At 35.7% G+C, this 21,778-nt stretch overlaps 1 protein-coding gene across 1 annotated transcript in view; it reads right to left on the bottom strand.

The window, feature by feature from the left end:
* UQCR-Q (Ubiquinol-cytochrome c reductase ubiquinone-binding protein) overlaps positions 1-21,778 on the bottom strand; it is a 52,847-nt gene that overhangs the window by 2,079 nt on the left and 28,990 nt on the right. The window contains exon 2 of the mRNA XM_090393286.1: positions 14,257-14,424. Within this exon, the coding sequence (XP_090249412.1) occupies positions 14,257-14,410 (154 nt within the window). The 5' untranslated portion in view covers positions 14,411-14,424. The remainder of the gene's footprint in view (positions 1-14,256; positions 14,425-21,778) is intronic.

The following is a 21,778-nucleotide window of genomic DNA, read 5'->3' as shown; positions in this document are numbered from 1 at the left end:
GTATGGGATAAACATTCATCACTGTATGCTTTATGAAGCATTTGATGTGTTTCGGTAAAACTTTTACCAAGTTTAACACAAAAGTCAATCGCACTTTCTGTTTGTAACTCATTTTCTGACCGTTTGTCAAAACACACTGTCACTATTGCCACTATAACTCAGTTTCTAATGAAACAAATGTCATAAACAGTTCAAACAGCACTAATGAAGGGTGATGCTTTCGACAACAAAAAAATACAACAGGTAGCGACACTAGTTTCTTCTATTTTCAAAAAGTTCGGTTTCTTTTTGGACAGAGGGTGTAGAATTTTTCACTCAAAGGCTTATTTTCTACACATTTCAATTTCATTAAATCTAGGAAGTGCTTAAAGGTCAAAGCTGTATAACTGAGAGGAGACCTCCACATAGCCTTTAAAGGAATGCAGAGAACCGACCAGGGCTTCTGACCTAATGTCCAATCATCACCTTCCTGTGGTGCACCCTGTTCGGTATCTACCTGGATACTGAATGAACGAGGATGGGCTGGCAATTTGGGATTTAGCCAACCAAATTGTATTCTTATTGGCTTAAACCAAAATACAAAATGATGGTACAACATGACAAAATTTCAAGCCAGCTGGGGCATCGCCCGGTTGTTTAACACACCCCAACTCAATATCACCAGAGTTGAAGATCGGTACTATCAACATAAGAAGCCTGAATGGCAAAGAAATGGAGCTAGCTGATGAATTAGATAAGTACCAGATCGACATAATAGGGGTGACTGAAACAAGTGAGAAATCTTTCTGAGCAATAAATACAAAATGTTATATTCAGTTATATAAATGTTATATAAATGACAATCAAGGAAAAGAAGGAGTAGCCATAGTTCTCTAATCTTCTTGAATGGCAAATAGAGTGATATGGGCAAATATCAGAATGGGAAACAGGACAATGAGACTTATTTGTGCCTATGGTCCCACAGAAAGCTCTACTAAGGTAGAAGTGGAAGAATTTTTTGAGGCTCTAGAGAAAGCTACTGACACAATGAAAAAGGAAAAGTTGGTCATTGTTGGGGATCTAAATAGCAGAGTAGGAAGTGATTATGAGACAAACAAAAATATTTTGGGAAAATTTGGAGAAAAGAGCAAAGCTATTAATAATGGCAAATACCTGCTGTATTTCTGCTCAGGACATGGACTGGTTATTACTAACACCATGTTCCAATATAAAACTGTGCACAAATTCACATGGAGGGAAGAGGCAAGGAATAAGAACAGTCTCACTGACTATGTTATTGTTGATAGTGATGTTTTCTCCCTGGAGCAGGACATGAGAGTGTACAGAGGATTTGAAATTGGAAGTGATCACTATTTAGTCTTGAGCAGGATACAACTGAATTTCATATTGAAAAGAATAACATGTAAGAAAGTTTTAAAGCGAATAAAAGTTGAGCAGCTCTCAAATGTGAGCTGTAGACAAAAATACACAAAGATTATTGAAGAAAAAATGAAAGAGTTTGAGAACAGGAACCAAACCTTGAAGAAAACTCTGACTGATTCAGCAAGAATAGAAAAATTAGAACTCCAAGGTGGACACAGGAAGTTAAAGAGGCAGTGAAGGAAAAGAAGAAAGCATATCAAAAGTTCCTGGCAAATAAGCCAGCTTGTGCACTTAGAGAATACAGAGACAAATGTAAGAAAGCTAAACACTGTGTAAAACTAGCTAAACAAAAGTCATGGGAGAACTTTGGTAAGAATAGAAAATAAATATCAAGAAGGTGGCAAAATATTCTGGAGGTTGTTGAAGAAGCTCAGAAATAGAGGAAAGAGTGCTGTAAAAGGAATTAGATATGATAAAGGTGACATGAAAACAGGAGAAAAAGATACCCTTGAAGTATGGAGTAATTACTTTGAAAAATTGCTAAATGAAACAAGCAGTGATAACAGAAGTGGTAAAAAACACTCAACAGGCATACAGTCAGGAATACATAACAATACTTAATGTGGAAAGGCAGCAGTAGTAGATGATATTTGACCAGAAATGCTTAAGTATGGTGGTATAAAAGTCTTACAGTGACTGCACTGCATAGTTCAGAAAGCATGGACAGAGGGACGAATTCCCGATGATTGGAGTAGAGCTCTCATAGTATCGATATATAAAAAGGGAAATAAAACTGAATGTGAGAATAACAGAAGTATTTCCTTGCTGAGTGTTCCTGATAAGATTTATGCTAGTATACTTGAGAAACGGTTGAGAAGAATTGTGGAAGAAAAGCTTGGTGAAGAACAAGCTGGATTCAGGCCAAATAGAGGCTGTCAAGATCAGATCTTCGCTTTACGACAAAGTTGAGAAAGCATGGGAATATAACAAAGATATATATTTAAGTTTTGTCGATCTGGAAAAGGCATATGACAAGGTGCCAAGAGAGAACTATTCAATACGCTACAGTTATATGGTGTCAATGGGGCATTATATCAAGCAATACTTAGCCTTTATTTGAGTTGTAAGTCAGAGTTAGAATTGAAGGAAGTACAAGTAAATGGCTTAATGTTAAATCTGGTGTGAGACAAGGATGTACATTATCCCTCTGTTATTCATTATCTACATGGATCACATTATGAAGGAAAGTGGTATTAAACATGATATCAGAATTGGAGATGTTACTCTCAGCTCTTTGCTTTATGCAGATGATGTTATACTTCTAAATAAATCTGCTACAAGTTTGCAAGATTCCCTGACTAAATTGAATAACTGTTGTAATACATATGGTATGAAGGTCAGCAATAAAAAGACAAAGACAATGAAAATAGGCAGAATCGTAGAAAATGGCAACTGCGATGTGAACGGAGAACTTGTGGAACAAGTAAAATATTTCAGCTACTTAGGCACAATTTTTAGTGAAGATGGTAAATTAAATATGGAAATAGACAACAGAATCAACAAAGCTGGTATAGTAGGAAGTCAATTGAATAAATTCATATGGAATAAGAGAGAAATTAGTCGGAACACTAAATTAGCTGTATACAAGACAGTGTTCAAACCAGTTTTAACCTACGGATCTGAGAGCTGGGTCAGAAGTAAAACACTTGACCAAAGACTAGAGACCACAGATATGAGCGTCCTGAGAAAGATTAGAGGCATGAACAGATGGCATCAATGGCAATATCATATTAAAAACGAGGATATTAGGAAAGAACTTGACATTGTCAGTATCCAGGAATGCATTAGCAGAGCTAATCTCAGATGGTATAGTCACTTAAATAGAATGGGAAAGGAAAGATTAGCAAAACAAGTGTTCTCCACCAAGTTGGCAGGAAAACGACCCAGAGAAAGACCTAGATATAGATGGATTGATACGATACAAAGTGCCTTAGACGATAGAAATATAAGATCTGATAATGTTGGAGTCTTGACAAGTAACAGATTGATTTGGAGGAAAATTGTAGATAGGGAGTTAGTAAAGATGTAAATTTTTCATGTAGTACTATCATAGCCTGAACACCCCTTGAGGGAACATGGCAGGAATTTGATGATAATGATGATAAATATAGTAGACAGTGGCTCTTTGATAAGTCTCAGTAATGCGATTTTTCCCCTTGCGTTTTAATATAGGCTTAATAGGAAACTGAGTTAACATTTTTACATTTATTAATATTCTAGAGTTGAAAGGCTTCAATCTGGAATAAGTAAGATGCTAAAATGAAGGATATTATGAATCTATCCAGAATTCTATAGCCAAATATAGAAAGAAACATAAATGCTTCAAAATTCACTAGAGAGCTTATGATAGCATAACTTTCAGCAATGGAGTGCTTGATATGCACTTAAAAGAACACAAACTCTTCCCAGAAGCCTATATTATTATTATTATTTCGGGCAACTCCAAGGAGTTGACAGACTCATTAAGGGAGGCCCTAACATCATGTCAAGAACAACTATTCATCTTTCACACAGTATCTATCATACCTTGCCTTAAACTCATTCACGGTCATAGCACCCACAACAGACTCTGGCAGCTTATTCCACTCATTTACCACTCTCCAAGTAAAAAACCTAGCTCTAACACCCCCTGTTAACCACATTTTTGCCCAGCTTTCATGTATGGCCCCCTAGTCCTCCCACTACCAGCCCTATTCTCAAAAATATCTTCTGGAATCCTATAGAAACCCTACATTAATTTGAATGTCTCAATCATATCACCCCTTTTCTGCCTATCAACCAATTTTTGTAACCCACAAATCTTCAATCTGTTCTCATAAGGTTCATTCCACAAATCTGCCACCATCTTGATCACGCGTCTCTGGATCCTCTCCACATCCTCCTTGCCTTTATTAGATTTCACTGGAGTGACAACTGTTTTGAACTGTTGGTTCTCATCAGTCTTTCAAGTAGTGCATATTCAGGCAATTCTGATGCTTAAGGTTATATTATTGCTTGTTACAGTTAACATGTGACTATGAGTAAGTGAAACAATTATCATCAAATTCCTGACATGTACCCTCAAGGGGTGTACAGGATATGAGAGTACTACATGAAAAATTTAAATCATTACTAACTTCCTATCTACAATTTTCATCCAAATCAGTCTGTTACTTGTCAAGACTCCAACATCATCAGATCTTATACAGTATTTCTATTGTCTAAAGCACTTTGTATCCTATCAATTCAGATATATCTTGGTCTTCCTCTGGGTCGTTTTCCTGCCAAACTGCCAGAGACCACTTGTTTTGCTAATCTTTCCTCGCCCATTCTGTTTAAGTGACCATACCACCTGAGATTAGCTCTGCTAACACATTCCTGGATGCTGACAGTGTCAAGTTCTTTCCTAATATCCTCGTTTTTAATATGATATGATATTGCCATTGACGCCATCTGTTCATGCCGCTAATCTTTCTCAGAACTCTCATATCTGTGGTCTCTAGTCTTTGGTCAAGTGTTTTACTTCTGACCCAGCTATCAGATTCATAAATTAAAACTGGTTTGAACACTGTCTTGTATACAGCTAATGTAGTGTTCCGACTAATTTCTCTCCTATTCCATATGAATATATTCAATTGACTTCCCACCATACCAGCTTTGTTGATTCCGTTGTTTATTTCCATATGTAATTTACCATCTACACTAAAAATCGTGCCTAAGTACCTGAAATGTTTTTATTGTTCCACAGGTTCCCCATTCAAAACAGTTGACATTTTCAACAATTCTACCTATTTTCATGGTCTTTGTCTTTTTATTGCTGACCTTCATAACATATATCTATTACAACAGTTATTCAATTAAGTCAGGGAATCTTGTAGCGGATTTATTTAGAAGTATAACATCGTTCGCATAAAGCAAAGAGCTGACATTAACATCTCCAATTCTGATATCATGTTTAATACCACTTTCCTTCACAATGTGATCCACATAGATAACGAATGACAGAGGGGATAATGTACATCCTTGTCTCACACCAGATTTAACATTAAATCATCTTCCTGTACTTCCTTCAATTCTAACTGCTAACTTGCAACTCAAATACAGACTAAGTATCGCTGGATATAATGCCCCACTGACACCATATAACTGGCGTATTCAATAGCTTCTCTCTTGGCACCTTGTCATATGCCTTTTCCAGATCGACAAAACTTAAATACAGATCGTTGTTATATTCCCATGCTTTCTCAACTATTTGTTGTAAAGTGAAGATCTGATCCTGACAGCCTCTATATGGCCTGAATCCAGCTTGTTCTTCACCAAGCTTTTCTTCCACAATTCTTCTCAACCGTTTCTCAAGTATACTGGCATAAATCTTATCAGGAACACTCAGCGAAATACCTCTGTAATTCTCACATTCAGTTTTATTTACCTTTTTATATATGGGTACTATTAGAGCTCTACTCCAATCATCGGGAATTCGTCCCTCAGTCCAGGCTTTCTGAACTATGCAGTGCAGCCACTGTAAGACTTTTTATACCACCATACTTCAGCATTTCTGGTCGAATATCATCTACTACTGCTGCCTTTCCACATTTCAAGAATTTGATGGCTTTTTCTACTTCAAGTATGGATATGTATTCCTGCTTGTAAGCTTGTTGAGTGTTTTTTTTACCACTGTGCTATCACTGCTTGTTTCATTTGGCAATTTTTCGAAGTAATTACTCCAAACTCCAAGGATATCTTTTCTCCGCTTTTCATGTCACCTTTATCATCTCTAACTCCTTTTACAGCACTCTTTCCTCCATTTCTGTTCTTCTTCAACAACCTCCTCCAGAATATCTTACCACCTTCTTGATATTTATTTTCTATGTTCTTGCCAAAGTCCTCCCATGACTTTTGTTTAGCTAGTTTTACAAAGTGTTTAGTTTTCTTACATTTGTCTCTGTATTCTCTAAGAGCACAAGCTGATTTATTTGCCAGGAACTTTTGATATGCTTTCTTCTTTTCCTTCACCGCCTCTTTAACTTCCTGTGTCCACCATGGAGCTCTGATTTTTCTATCCTTGCAGACAACTTCACCACATGCTTCTCTGGCTGAATCAATCAGGGTTTTCTTCAAGGCTTGCCACTGAATCTCTAAGGTTTGTTTCCTGTTCTCAATCTCTTTCATTTTTTTAAAAATAATCTTTGTGTATTTTAGTCTACAGTTCACATCTGAGAGCTGTTTAACTGTTATTCTCTTTAAAACTTTCTTACATGTCATTCTTTTTAATATGAAATTCAATTTTATCCTGCTCAAGACTAAATAGTGATCACTTCCAATTTCAAATTCTCTGTACACTCTGGTGTCCTGTACCAGGGAGAAAACATCACTATCAACAATAACATAGTCAATGAGAGTTTTCTTATTCCTTACCTCTTCTCTCCATGTGAATTTATGCACATTTTTATGTTGGAGCATGGTGTTAGTAATAACCAGTCCATGTCCCGAGCAGAAATCCAGCAGGTATTTGCCATTATTATTAGCTTTGTTCTTTTCTCCCAATTTTCCCAAAATATTTTTGTATGTCTGACAGTCATTTCCTACTCTGTTATTTAGAACCCCAACAAGGACCAACTTTTCCTTTTTCATTGTGTCAGTTGCTTTCTCTAAAGCATCAAAAAATTCCTCCACTTCTACATTAGTAGAACCGTCTGTGGGTCAATAGGCGCAAATAAGTCTCATTGTCCAATTCCTCATTCTGATATTTACCCACATCACTCTACTTGAGACTGCCTGCTATTCAAGAAGTGAAACAATTGAAATTGAAACGGACAAAAGATCTAAAGTCATAATATGGCATCCTCTAATATTGTAAAAAAGAAGTATTACAGCTATGTAGGAGTCAGAAACAGTCTCCGAAATTTTTGGCAAATCAATGCAACCATACTTGTTCAGGTTAGGAGAATGCTTAATAGCTGTGGCTGACTAGAAAAATAATCTTTCTGACCTGCAATGACTTCTACAAATCACATTCATTTTCTTAAATCTAATCCTGTGTGAAGAGGTGTCCAAAGTGTGGTTTGCCAGTCCATACTTACCATAATAATGATAGCGAATATATTTTTTATATTCTCCAAGGTAGATGTTAACAGATCTTCCTATCTGTCCATAGTAGGCCAAGTCACAATTACACAGAACTTCATACACTCCATGATATGTCGGAGGGGGGAGTTTATCCTTAGGAGAGTGGATCAGAGTTGCTAATTTAACATGTAGTTTCAATGTGGTGCGAAGGTTATATTTTTCTTAGTACTTTGGCTATCTTTTCAGATGTATCTCGGACATAAGGGATAGGAATAGTGATGTTTTGTTCTTTGCTAATTATGAAGGACAAGTAAGAGGGCCAAGAGGTATTTTATCTATTTTGGAAGACACACACACACACACACACACACACACACACACACACACACACACACACACACACACACACACACACACACACACACACACAGGGCTATTTGTTCTCGTGATTTTTTTGTTTTTGTAATACTGTTAAAATATGTTATGAATAATGCTCAACACTTAAACTTGTCTAATACAAAACATTCTTTAAGTAACAAATGTTTCTACCATATCATCCTTTTGTTGCCTATCAACCAACCTTTGCAATCCACAAACTCTCAATCTATCCTCATAGGAAGAGTTCCACAGCCCACTCATCATCTTGATCATTCGCCTCTGGATGTTCTCCCTATCTGAGAAACTCAGGTGACCAGGCCTGAGCAATCCAGATACAGTCATATAAAGGCCTTATAAAGAGGAATGATAACATCCCTATCTCTGCTTGTTAGTGTGTTCTTCAATAACTAAGTAATCCTGTGAGCTACCCTGGCTACTTTAGCAATATGCTTTCTAAACTTCAGTTCTCTATCTATTACTACTACCCCCAAATCCCTGGCTTCATCAATTTCCTGGAGTACAGTTTCCCCTCTATGTGATACACAGTTTTGTGTATCACATCGACGTATTTTGTGTATTACAAAACTCTACACTTTTTCATATTAAATTGATATCCATTATGTTATGCCCTGTTGTCAGCCTATTTAAATCGTCCTGCAAGCTCTCTACATCAACTTGATTAACTATTACCCTCCCAGCTTTTGCATCATCAGCAAACAACTGAATATCTCCTTTAAATATTTCTTATATCATTTATGTACAAATTAAATCAAGCATAGAGCCTTGTGGCACGAAACTAGTCACCTGCATTCTCCTGGATTCTGCTCTGTATGCTACATTTAGTATATGTTCATGAGCCACTCTTGTATTCATATAAACAGTTTCATATCCATCTCCACTTGTTCCACTTTGCAAAACAGATTTAAATGTAGTATCCTGCCAAATGCCTTTACAAAATCCAGCAGTATCATCATGTAGCCATTTCTTTTATCCAATTCAATTGTCATTGTTACTCTATTATAAAAAAGTAAGTAGATTACTAAGGTATGACCAACCTGTCATAAAGCTATGTTTTCCCTCATAGAGTATCATATTCTTATCCATACATTCCTGGTTTCTCTTTCTGACCCGACATCGTACCTCCAATTCATCAATCTCTGTTGTCGTATCAGTACCTGTCACTCCTGTCATAACAATATCTTCACTTGATATACCCTTGCAAAATGATCACTCAGTAGCTCAACAATTTCGTCTGTCCCCATTATCTCCCTATCATCTGCACTCATTAAAGTAATTATTTCTCCTACTCACCAGGTGATGAAAAAACTCTTTGGGATTTCCTTTTGCCTGCTCTGATAATTTCTTATAATCCGATTTTGCCTTTCTTATTATGTTGGTAACCTTTCTTGTCTGATCCTTGTACTATTCATGAGTTAGCTGGTTATGTTTCTCCTTATATACCCTCCAGAACATTTTCTTTTTTTGAGCTGATGCTTAATGATACTACTCATCCATCTCCAGTGTGGATAATCCATTGATTATCCACCATGCACTGTGAACATCCTTCATCTGCAGATCTTTATGCCATGGTACTGCTTCAAGCTGCCTCCTAAGTGTATCATAATCATGTACTGTAGTTTCACATATATCCCTTCTTAACTGGAATTTTCATGTTTTGCTACCTCCCAAGTCAAGGCCACATGATCACTTTCCCCAGTTGGAGGCAATGTAGCCACCTTAGTTATGAACAGGTCTTCTGTTCCTATAACTAGATCCAATGTTCTTGTATCCCAAAGTGCCTTCCATCACATTCTGATTCAAGTAATTATCTCTCAGTGATTGTATAAATTCCATTTCCTTACTGCCATGTGATCTTTCTTCCTTCCAATATCTCCAAAGTTGAAGTTTATCATTATAATTACTCAATTTGCACACATTGTACTAATCTGCAGATGCATGTCTTCCACATCATCCCTAGCATCCCTTGGCAGCAACCTATTTTATATTTTGTCCTATTGGCCCCTCAAATCTCACACCAGATTGACTCAAAAGAACTGCCATCTGCATGACTGACTCCCTTGTTGGCTGCAATTCATCTGCTATCATCAGCAGTATCCCACCCTCTACCCTGTCTACTCTATCCTCCCTAAAAATACAAAATCCATCGCATTCTATCCCTGTAACTACATCAGCTGCTGTTAGTCAAGTCTCACTAATGCTTATAATGCTTGGCAAGGTACCTTTAAAACATTAGTATTTCATTTTGAAACACTAATATGTTTGAAAGAATTCGAGTTCCATCAAAGAAACTAAAGATTATCAATACTATAATCACTAATTATCAAAATACCATTGAATCAATATTAAAACAATGACTTAGCTGCTAGCTATGATTATCAGATGCTCTTTGGTAAATTTCAAAACCTTTAAATATCTTTCTATATCTGGCTATGGATGGATCCATAATATCCTTCATATGCCAAATTGAAGCCTTTCACCTTTATACTTTAGATCAGACGTGGCCAACTTCATTCTATACGAGGGCCAATATATGATGAGTGGTAACTTCACGGGCTGCACATTTTTAGACAGAACTTAAATAAAAATAAACCCTGCATTTTTTCAAAGCAATAGTTATATGTATTGAATTACTATATTTGTTAAATCATTTTACTACTGTGAGAATAATATAAAATACTTGATTGATTTAAATATAAGTTGTTAAATGAAATTTAATTATTTTTTTTTATTTTTTTACACATGTATATACATACAACAAACGATGTCAGAGTGAGCTTTTTAGTATTGATGTTGGTTTAGTAAAAATAGATTTCTGAGCACTAACCTTTCTCTTCAAATTACGTACAATTTTAGTACGTACTTGTCCAACGAATTCTTGGTATTTAGTGGCATGGTGCTGTATGTAGTGGCGTTTGAGGTTATATTCCTTGCGCACAGACAATACTTGCAAACACACAAGGCACTGTGGTTTGTTGTCGTTACTGTTTATAAACAGAAATTCGTTTTCCCATTTCTCCTGAAATGACCTGTTTTCTTCACAGATCTTACTCATAGTACACAAAGGCTGAAGTAACTGACCAGGGGACACAAACTGCAACAATAACACTGTTAACTGTGAAACTGAGTCTCTGAAACTGAATGCTGTAACAAGAGCAGAGCAAGTGACTTTCAATGATGCGTTACTCTGGAGCGCATAGAAATCTACCACTCCAACTCCTACAACTTGCACAGAGAAGCAGTAGATTTTATAAATTGAGTAATCTTTTTAAAGCAATTTTGATTCCATGTTGAGAATATAAATGGTTTCCGTCATCAGAAATAATGAACATAACTAGTATATCAATCAGAAAATCTGCAGTCTAAACTAATAGCTAAACTGATAATACATATAATTTAATATAGTTTTTATCCTGCCGCAGGCCGCACAAAATCACGTTACGGGTCGCATGTGGTCCACGGGCCTGCTGTTGGCCACCTATGCTTGAGATTATGCATTTACCAAGAGTTTACTTATGATGATTATAGCTTTCTGATATAGGATTGCTAAGGTATTGAACAGTTTTTGCTCTCTTTAGGTTTCTGTTGGTCTATGATAACAACAGTTTGAAACAGTTTCCAGGCCAGTGAAACATATTATAAGCACTAATAAAACACAAACCTCCCAGTTCATGGGTAGAGCTCATGTTTTTTAAGTGGTGCAGGCAACTTTGATGGCAAAGGTTATATTATCATAAACTCTCTCATAATTTTTTTAAACTTTTTTAAGTTTCTTCTTTATCTGGACATAAAATATGGATGGATCCATAATGTCTTTCATTTTAATATTACAATGTTTTTCTTTACTTTAAATTTGTCTTATCATTCAGTTTTCTTCCATGGTATTAATAACAGAAATATACAGAATTTCTTTCTCAAACACCAATTACCCTCACCCCTCTCCCCAAAGAAAAAAGATAAACCATTCCCAATATACAAATCACCCCAGAATCTCCACAATAAAAACTCATTTTCATATCCATTTTAGTAACATTCACGACAGTAACACCAATATAAATGAAGATTACCATCACTTGCAGATATCCAAGACCAAATATCTTACTTTTGATTGTAATCTAAATTGCAGCTACATTCACTCCACTTCAATCCCCAAATTACATACTTCATGATTCCTTATGGAAAAAGGCACCTGTGCCTTTGTTCTGACATTGCTTACTAGAGAATAGCTAATTTAAAATTCCCCTTTTCACCTCCTCTGGATGAAGGCTTCCTTGCTCCATTTAGTAACATCCATTTGTTACATTTGCCAATCTCTAAACTCCAATAACAACTCTGACCACTTCACCTTCTTCTCCATGAAGCTCAACTACCTACAATCTAGCTATCCAAATAGCAAGGTCATCTTCTTGGTGACCTTAATGTCCACAATTTCAACTGACTCCTCACCACCAACATTGATGAGATACATGTCTTTGCCATAAGCAATGACCCAACAGAAATCTTAAATCTACCTACCCAAATTCATCATGCCTCTGCCATTCTTCCAATATCCTGGATCTTTTAACCAGTTCTCCTTCCAGATACACAGCAGGATCACTTTTCCTCTCAGTAACTCAGACTACAATCTTTTGCAAATCTTCTCTACTACAGAATGCCCTACCTCCAGCCACTCATAACCTCATGTCCTCTGGCACTATAAAGGTGCCAAGTGGGAGGATTTCTGGAATTTCTACTCAACTTCCATGGTCCGACTATTGCTTCTGCTCAGAACGAGTCATAGAAATTATCCATGCTGGCACAAAGACCTTCATTCTGACCCAATATCCTTTTCCACTTTCCAAGCTCTGGTTCAACTGAAAGTGCATCAAAGCAATTGAAGAAAAAAAATTTCGTTTACCATAGGTGGATCACATCAAAACCCCCAGCTTCATATTCAGCCTTTGCTAAGTGCACAACAAATACAAAATATAGTCATCAGCAGATCTAAACCTGATTTCATAAAGAACAAGAGCAAAAAATTTGACTCTTGACCAAATGGAAGCTGTGCCTTCTGGATCCCTTTCCAGAAGGTTTAATGAGTGGCATATCCCAAAGAGGCACAATAAGTTTGAAAAATAAAAAAATACAAATAACTGTTTGTAACATAAAACATATCAAAGAATTGGTATTATGTAAATAAAATTGATGATTAAACTGAAACTCCTCTTCTGATATCTTTACTTGTCAACCAAAAATCCTTAATTGTCATAGATGAAAACATTTTTCAAGCCATGACTATATTAAATATTTAACTATTCATGCTTTCTTTAGAACTCTGATAATGTGTTCTCTTTTTCAAGCAGTAAAGAGATACTATCTAACAGGTCACTTTTAAACTTTATTTATTTTTTAATCATTAATTATTATATCTTCTCCATTAACTCTTTACTTAAGAACCCTCCACATGTGTCTGTGTACAGATTTTCTATAAACAACACAAAAAAAAGGATAATGAAGTGTATGATAGTTGCATCATGTGGGTCTAGGAAGAGAAGATAGCTCTTTGTTTCTTTTTCTACAGAGGAATGTATTTTTGGATAGTGGCTATTTAAATACTATAAATGTATCTAATATGTCCAAGCCAAGAGAAGGAGGAGATAGGGAAGAAACCATTATTGTCCCATCTAGTTGTTGCATATTTAGTATGACTGCTCTGAATTAATTTCAGTTTTTATCTGATCCCTAGAGGGCACCATGATAGGACATTAGCTCTTTTCAGTTACAGTATGCATTATTTCTGCAACAATCTAACTGAGTGTGTTACTACAGATGCAGGTTTGAAATCAAGTCATAGATTATTAATATAATAAATGAATTATTTGTTTTTCTGGTATTGTTTATACCAAAGAGCACTAATATAAAACAGAGGTTATTTAACTTCACACCAAACAGCCTCAGTATCCAATAATGCAGAGCACACTCCTTTTTGTATACTGCCATACATTATGAGAAGAGTCACTATTTAGACTGGTTTTATTACTGAGATCTCATCAGTGCAAGCTAGAGCTGCAGAGATAGTGAGAATTAAATCAATTCAGGAATCATATTTTCCATATACAAGTAACAAGAAATTATATTCTTGTTTTAATTGTTTACCTGTTCTTTCTTTTCTGCTTTAATTCTTTAGTATGAGCAAACAGATATTTGCATGTGTGAAGTATCTGTGATGCAATATGATGTGAAGTCAACAGTCTCTATATACAAATAACCTGGTTATGAAGATACTACATGCGCAAACTTTTGTTTTTTCATGCTTGGGTAAAGAATTAAAACCAGAATATGATTTCTTGTTAATTAAAATAAAGTTTGTATATTCTGAATCACATAAAATTATTATGTAAATAGGATACATACGAGGAGCAATATAAAATATTTGACTTCTAATTCTTCTTAATAAGTTAGGAAATCCTTTTGAAAAGAATCCAGCAAATGCTTTTTGTTCATAAGGTGACAATTTATAATAGACTATTCCTCTTATCTTGGCTAATTCACCAAACTTGACTCCCATCTTCTATCAGGCAACTAAGAAGTGAGAACACATATTTAGCCTTTTATTTATTTTAATAAAATGAAGAACCAAATGGATATGAAAAAAGCTTAAGAAGTATAACAAGCACATAAGAAAGTGATGTTTTCTATATTTGAATTTTTAAGCATTAATAAGAATATTAATGTAACACTTTTTTTTTTTTTTGGTACTGTTGAACATAAATCTCATTTTAGTCTTCCCTAACAAGTGACCATATAAAATTCCAAAAACTTTTAAAACAGACAGAAGTCTTTTCTTTAGAACTCATATTTTTATTAACATTCCATAGCATTCATTTATATTATTACTTACCTTCCAAGGAGTTGTATGTTTCCTTGAGAGTAACACTAACTGTTATTATACTTATCAAGAGTCAAAGAAGTGACCCTTAAGCCAAGTACTATACACGGTTGCTGACTATTCTCATTGCAAGGATTATCAAGATCCAAATTCAACTTGCTGTATTTCCAGTTCAAGGATAAACACTACTCATTAGCCATTTTTATCTAAAGGGTATTCTCAAAGGAGGCATAGCTTGTAAAATATGAAGCATTAAATCAAACTAATGAAAGAACAGAGCATTTGTAAAGAATGAAAAGCACTGCTTTTCTTTATGTCCTCAGCAGACAACTCTACAGGCTGCTCATAATAGTACTTTATTGTATAAATACAGGAAGAACAAAATAAATGGTTTGAGTTACTAATGTTTCATTGGTTTTCAAACCAGCATCTTAAAACCATAAATTAGATTGTTGCTAATGTAACTTGCTCTGAAGATTTCATGCTGATTTGAAATCCAGAAAAGTATTAGTAACTCGAATTATTTGTTCTGGCGTGTTTTATGGTATAAACAATATCAGAAAGCAACATTGTACCACTTCAAAATGGAGGTGACAGAAATCTAGCTTCAAATTATAAGTCAATCTGTGTGTCTGACGTTGTGGTTAAAGTGTGATTAAGGAGATTAGTGAGAACCAAGATCCAAAACTGGGTTCACAGCAGAGGCACTCTCTTTGATGTATAGGATGGATTTGCCAAAGGATGGTCAAGTTGTGGAGAGAAGGGATAGGCCTCTGATAGATAGCCACATGATGTTGCTAGTTAAACTAAAACAGATGGAGTTGGATATTAGATAGTGCACTGGATTGGAGAATGGTTATCTGATAAGTATAAGCAAGCTGTGTATGGAGGAGCAATATCTTGGAAGAGGAAAGTCATTAGTGGTGTGCCTCAAGGGTCTGTTTTAGGGCCATTGCTGTTTAACCTGTATGTTAATGATACTGAGTAATGTTTTGAATGGGGATATTCAATTGTTTGCAGATAAAGCAAAGTTGGGAAAAACTATGAGAAGAAGAGCAGAAGAAGCTTTACAAGAGGACTTGAAAAGACTGAGTGAATGGGCATGGGAGATCCAGTTCATGAAACTTTTTCAAGCCACTTCAGGCTCTGCTTATGCACAGCAGTAGACAATGAAATTCATCTCCCACCTAAAGACAAACATTCAAGTCTATGTTAGGATGTGAATGAGCAACCTGCTAATTAGAGAGTGGGTATGATAAACATCCAGGCAACCAGGCCAATAAAATGTTATAACTGCTGAGAAAAATTTTCTGTTGAAATCTGAGCAAAACAGCACTGCCACCACTGTCATTAATAAAAATAATGTTATCAGAATACAAGAAAACCTCACTTAATGCGATTAATTAATGTGTGCTAAGTGAAATCACGACAACCTGGTGCTGGTGTGGTGGAAAATACAACAAGTCAATTTAAAACTTTTGGGATCTGTGACACTCCACCTTACTAATGCCAGGTTAAGTGAATGCAATAAACAATAGGAATGATTATAATTCATTATCAGCTAGCATAAATTTGAAAAAAAAAAGTACAGTATAAGCTGTATTAGAGGATAAAATCATCAAAGTTAAAAACCAGTTCCTTAAATTTTTATTTAATTTGTCTTAACATTTGATTTAGCTACTTTTTTTACCAAAAAAATTAATTAAAGATCATTATTTTTATGGCTATTTTTGCCTGTTTTCGTTTAGGAGTGTCCCTTATTTTAAAAAAACATTGCCTTTTTTACTCAAGAATTCTTAGGGCATTATAAGTGCATTTTTAAGATAAATATATGCAGACTAGTATAGAGGAAGACATTTTGCACATACCTTGTTTGGATGTCAGATTGTCTTCGTTCTGCGTTAGGCTGTTAAAAGGGGAGGGGGTGTTAGGAAACGTGTGTGTGTGTGGGGGGGGGGGGGGGTTGAGGCAAGGTGGGAAATTAATTTGAACACCTGTTTTTTTTTTTTTTTTTTTTAAATAATATATATACATATACATATATTATTATATTTAAGGGTGCTTCTTTCGGGAAGAGGAAGGGTTTTATGGGAAACAGGGGCTGGGGAGAGTGTTAACGGGGTGTGAGCCATGTCGATCATGCTATCGTCATTGGAACATATCGGGATAAGTGTAGGGCTATGTCATGTCAGCTTGGTGTTTCTGTCCTAATTAAGTAAAGATGTTTGAGTAGTGCTCGACTTTTTCATCTTGTCATGCAATTTGCGATAGCTTTATCAAGATTTCGGGCAGACTTCGAAGCTTCATTCCATATCAGGATCAGCATCAAACAAAATTTCCTCAGCATGCTCAATGCGATGAAAACTAGCTCAAGTTATATTGCAGTTGGTTTCTTAGTCGTAACATTCTCTTCTTGTTCGCACTCCTTATCTTCTTCTTCATATGCATGCTATTCTTCTAGTTGAAGGAGATCATTCCCACTTAACTGTTCTGAATGGGAATCGAGCAAGTTTCTCACATCTTCATTATCCACTTCATTAAATCCAAGTTCTTTTCTAATTGTGCTGATTTCTTCAATAATGTTAGAACTCGGATTTTGCGCACGATAAACTAACAAAGGTTTGAGTTTAAAGTCGCTTTCTGCATTTCCTCCTAATAAAAGCGTAAGACAATTTTTAGACAATTTGTATCCTAGTTGAGATGCTTCAGTTTTAGCTAGGAAAGTTTTTGTCAGCATATGCATCCAAAAGAGAGCAGTTTCGTCGATGCTGAATATTTGTTGCTCATCATAATCACCTTCCTGAATTATCCATTGCAATTCTTCAGGAAACTTGGCCACAGAATCTTTATCAGCACTAGCAGATTCCCCAGTTATTCTTACGTTATGCGGTTCAGCTTGATTTTAAAATGGTCAAACCATCCTAAACTCGCAGTAAAGCTTCCACAATTCCTCTTGAAATTTGTTCTCTTTCAATTATGTAAAAATACTGAGAGCTTTTGCCTGAATAATCTTTGTACTAAGAGGTATTCTATTTTGGTTACAATCCTCAATTCAGAGTGACAGAAGACATTCCATCTCGATCATTAAATGGCTTTTATTTCGGGTGATCTACATGCTTAAAGAAGAAGTAGCAACTTTTCCTTGTTCTCTGTATTCTTTGCTCTTATTTAATATAGTCCAAACTGTAGACCAGCTGTATCCCAGGTCTAGAATAATCATTGCATTATTAATGCCATTTTCATCTCTTAATGACTTCCCACTTTTCCTCTAATGTAATTACTTTTCTTCTCTTTTTATTACTGCTGCTTTCTTTATCAGCCTTTCTCTTTTGCATATCAGGGATTGAATATAATAAAATCTTGATTATATTATATATAATCATGATAAAATTATTTTATCACCTTTTATTCAAGATTTTATCTTGAATAAAAGGTGATCGAGCAAGAGAACAGAGTTTGAACATGTGCTTGCGATGACAGCTTTGAGTCAACTGCTGAGTGTTGCCAGCCACTGCCCACTGCATTGACAACTGCCACCGCTCGCTGCAGATTGGCAACAAAAATTTTTGCATAACGTAAAAAATAGCATTAACTAATTAATCACTCGCTTAAAGCGTGAAATTGTATCATTTCATTCAATCGTGCTAACTGATTATCACCCATATCGAATTCGTATTAAGCGAGGTTTTCCTGTAACTACTTCTAATAATTGCAGCTAGTCTCTTGCATTCTCAGTATTTCACTCAATTTTTCAAATATGAATTTTTTTTTCTTTTCCCTGACATATTAACCTATGAAAAATTTACTTGTCTGATAAGAATCTCTCACCAGCTCATGCTGCTCATATTCTCTCTTTCTCCAATTTACAAAATCTTATAGGATTAATTTCTGAATATTCTTTACTAGTCCACGTGGTTAGCCTAGTGGCTTTGCGCTTCGCAACCATATGCCCGGGGAAGGAGTCCTATGTTCGATTCCCTTCGAAAACGTGAGGAGCTTAAGGATCTTCCTCAGTCATAGCCAAGTTAGCCGGTCTTTGGTGTGGACAGCAGGTTTTTTTTCGGCTAGTTTATCTGGGTTTTTTCATCCCGCAAGCAGGCAAACCGGACCTGTGAACACACAGGCTACAGTTATAGAAATACGGCAAGGAAGGCAACGGGAAACCACCTTGCGTCATTATCTCCCAAGTAATCGGCTGCAACCCTCTCAAAGAGAGGAAGCACAGGATAATAATAATAATTTTTACTAACAACTATCATCCTATCTCTTTCACTCAGTGGTTAAATTCTAAACAAATAAGCTTCAAGGGCCCTCAAAAGAAAGGATCATAAATGTGAGGCTATTGCTAGATTGTCACAACATTTTTTTATTTTTTTATTTATTTATTCTAGTGGAGTTAAAGCCATCAGGCCTTCTCTTCCACACCACCAGGAACATTAAATACAAATACAGATACAAATACAAAATTACAAATTAATATAATACTTCTAATGTATTAAAAGATAATTCAATTTAAGATAGACAAATATATGTGTTTACTCATATCAGTAAATTAAATTTGAAATATAACTAGTGAAATGTACAGGAAAGTGCACAAAAATGTTGGGGGCTTACCCTTAGTTAACAGTCGTAGGAAGTCACAATAGTTTCCACAAGGCTTCCTTCGATTTGTATGTCTCTGAATCAAGTCTCTTTTTACAATAAGCAAGGGCACCGTTTCTTCCTTGGGACATCCAGCATTTAATACATGGAAGAGGATCCCACTGGGAAATTGGTGGACCACAACTGTTTACTGCCAGCAAAGATGAGACATTTTCAACCATGAGCGCATTTCTTGTTGGTGCCACAATATTTCATAATGCTGAACTCCCACTTGCACTCTGCATTGCTCAATGGTATGGCGCCTGACACATGCTTACCTCCACTGTGCTTAAAATCCCTATAAGATTGAATGATCTTATGATAACAGAGAGAAAACAAATCACACAGATCTTTCAATTCTTGTTCACATAGTCCATGCCAATATCATCCTGCCAATACTCAGGTAAAACTACTTTCATTATTTCCGAGAACTTTGTGTCCTTATCTGTCATGCACCATGTTGCCAAATTTGTGATTATACTCTCATAAAATTGTCCTTTATTTATTTCCATTGTATTGTTCCTACTTTCAAATACTTTCAAGGGAGCTCCTTTGAATTGATTTGCTTCTACAGCTTTCTCCTCTCTCTTTGTGACCTTTAAATACTTCTCTTGTTCTGTGCAGGAGTTGGTTTGCTCTAGGTAACATCACAGTTGGTTTTTGCAAAGATTCTGAGAGGCTAGAAAGCTCAGATAACGCATCTCATTATTCCTAAATTGTTTATGAAGTAATTTCTTCAAGTTTACCAGCTCGGCCTTGAAATGTTGCTCTTTCTTTACTATCTTGATTTCCATCATGAGCTTCATGTGTAAAGAAACTGTGCAATGATGCATAGTTATTCCAAATAGAATTCTCAGCCCTAAAACTTGATGCAACCCAACGAGTTGGCAACATCTTTCCCACTTTGGTGAGACTGCAGAACAACTGTTCTGCACATTTCCTTAGTTCATGTAAGTTCTTTGGAGACATACTTAAAGTTGAATATACCTTATCAAGAAAAACCACGAAATGATTTGTTGTCATAACATCTTTCATTGAATCATGCACAGCAGGTTCTAAGCAATGATTTATACAGTGCCATGTTAAAATTGTTGGAAAATCTTCTTTTATCAATGTTGTCAAAATTGCTCGTTTCCCTAGCATAACTGAGGCCTCATTCGTACATAATCCAATTAGAATTTCCTGCAGGGTTTCTTTATTATTATTATTATTATTCAAGCCTCCATGGAGTCAGGAGACTCATCGTGGGAGGACCTTCCTAGGAAACACAAAGTCTATCATACCACTCCTTGAACTCACTGACCGTTCTTACTCTCACCACTCTATCAGGCAATGCATTCCACGGTTCAACAACCCTCCATGCAAAGAAACCACTCCTCACCCTCTTGTTCACAGAGTCTTTTTTTTCAGATCATGCATTTCAAGACACTTAATGAGTGAGTTCTTAATGCCCATTGCTTTGGTGCTTTCTAATTGAATTAAATCAAAGAATAGTACTGTAATATCACCACCATTTATTGCACTCTGTATGTACACTATCAGAACAGTCCAGTTAGATATGGATACTTTCATCCAGAATAGTAGAAATTTTGGTTCTATGGTTTATAATGCTGTCCACAATTTTGTTTCATTTGTTTTGCAATATGAGTCACTATCTCAGTCTATCATACCACTTAGTGCATGTCACATTACTATGTAAAGCACACCCCACATCTAGCCCATTAAGAATCTGAAGATCAATTAATTTTGGATGATCTACAAAAGGACAATTATGCTTTGCAGTCTGAAACATGGCATGTGATTTTGTGAGCTAAAGAATTCTGTTCTTCTACAATGTGTCACAATGAATTCGCACTTTTACTTCTAATAATTGCTTATTCACTTTTGTGAGATTTGGTATCCCTATGTTCGTAACTTTTCTTTCTGAGTTGCTTTTGTTGGCATTGTTTAGACCCTTCCCCTTTAATACGTATTAATCCATTTATGCACTCGGATGCTAAGTGAATACCCTGATGTGAAGAACATGCACCTAGGGTTTGTACCTCTGCACATGTTATGCACCCAAACCTCCATTCTTACAAAAATAACGAATTGTATTTACCTTTGAATGCTATCCACTGGTCGAGTGTCCAACAAGTTGGCAAATCTTTCCTTTTGTTCAACGTATTAACATTATTGCATTGCAACTGATGGGAATTCTGTGTTTCTGTGGATTCGTTGCTGAATTTTTTCTCTTTAGAAACTACACATAAACTGTCATTATAAACTCATTTTGTATTATTTCTGTCATCCAAGCTATTTTTCTGTTTAAAGAAGGTGTTATTATGTGAGTGGATAAGGCATTCAAGATGAGGAAAAATTAATTTAAGAATTATCAGTGATAACTACAAGCAGCATGTGATGGAT

Source organism: Typopeltis vanoorti, chromosome 5, assembly GCF_054136105.1.
Source record: "Typopeltis vanoorti isolate ZY-2024b chromosome 5, IOZ_Tvanoo_1.0, whole genome shotgun sequence".
Lineage (NCBI taxonomy): Eukaryota > Metazoa > Arthropoda > Arachnida > Uropygi > Thelyphonidae > Typopeltis > Typopeltis vanoorti.
Note: the sequence above shows the minus strand (reverse complement) of the source record. Positions and strands in the feature narration are given on the sequence as shown.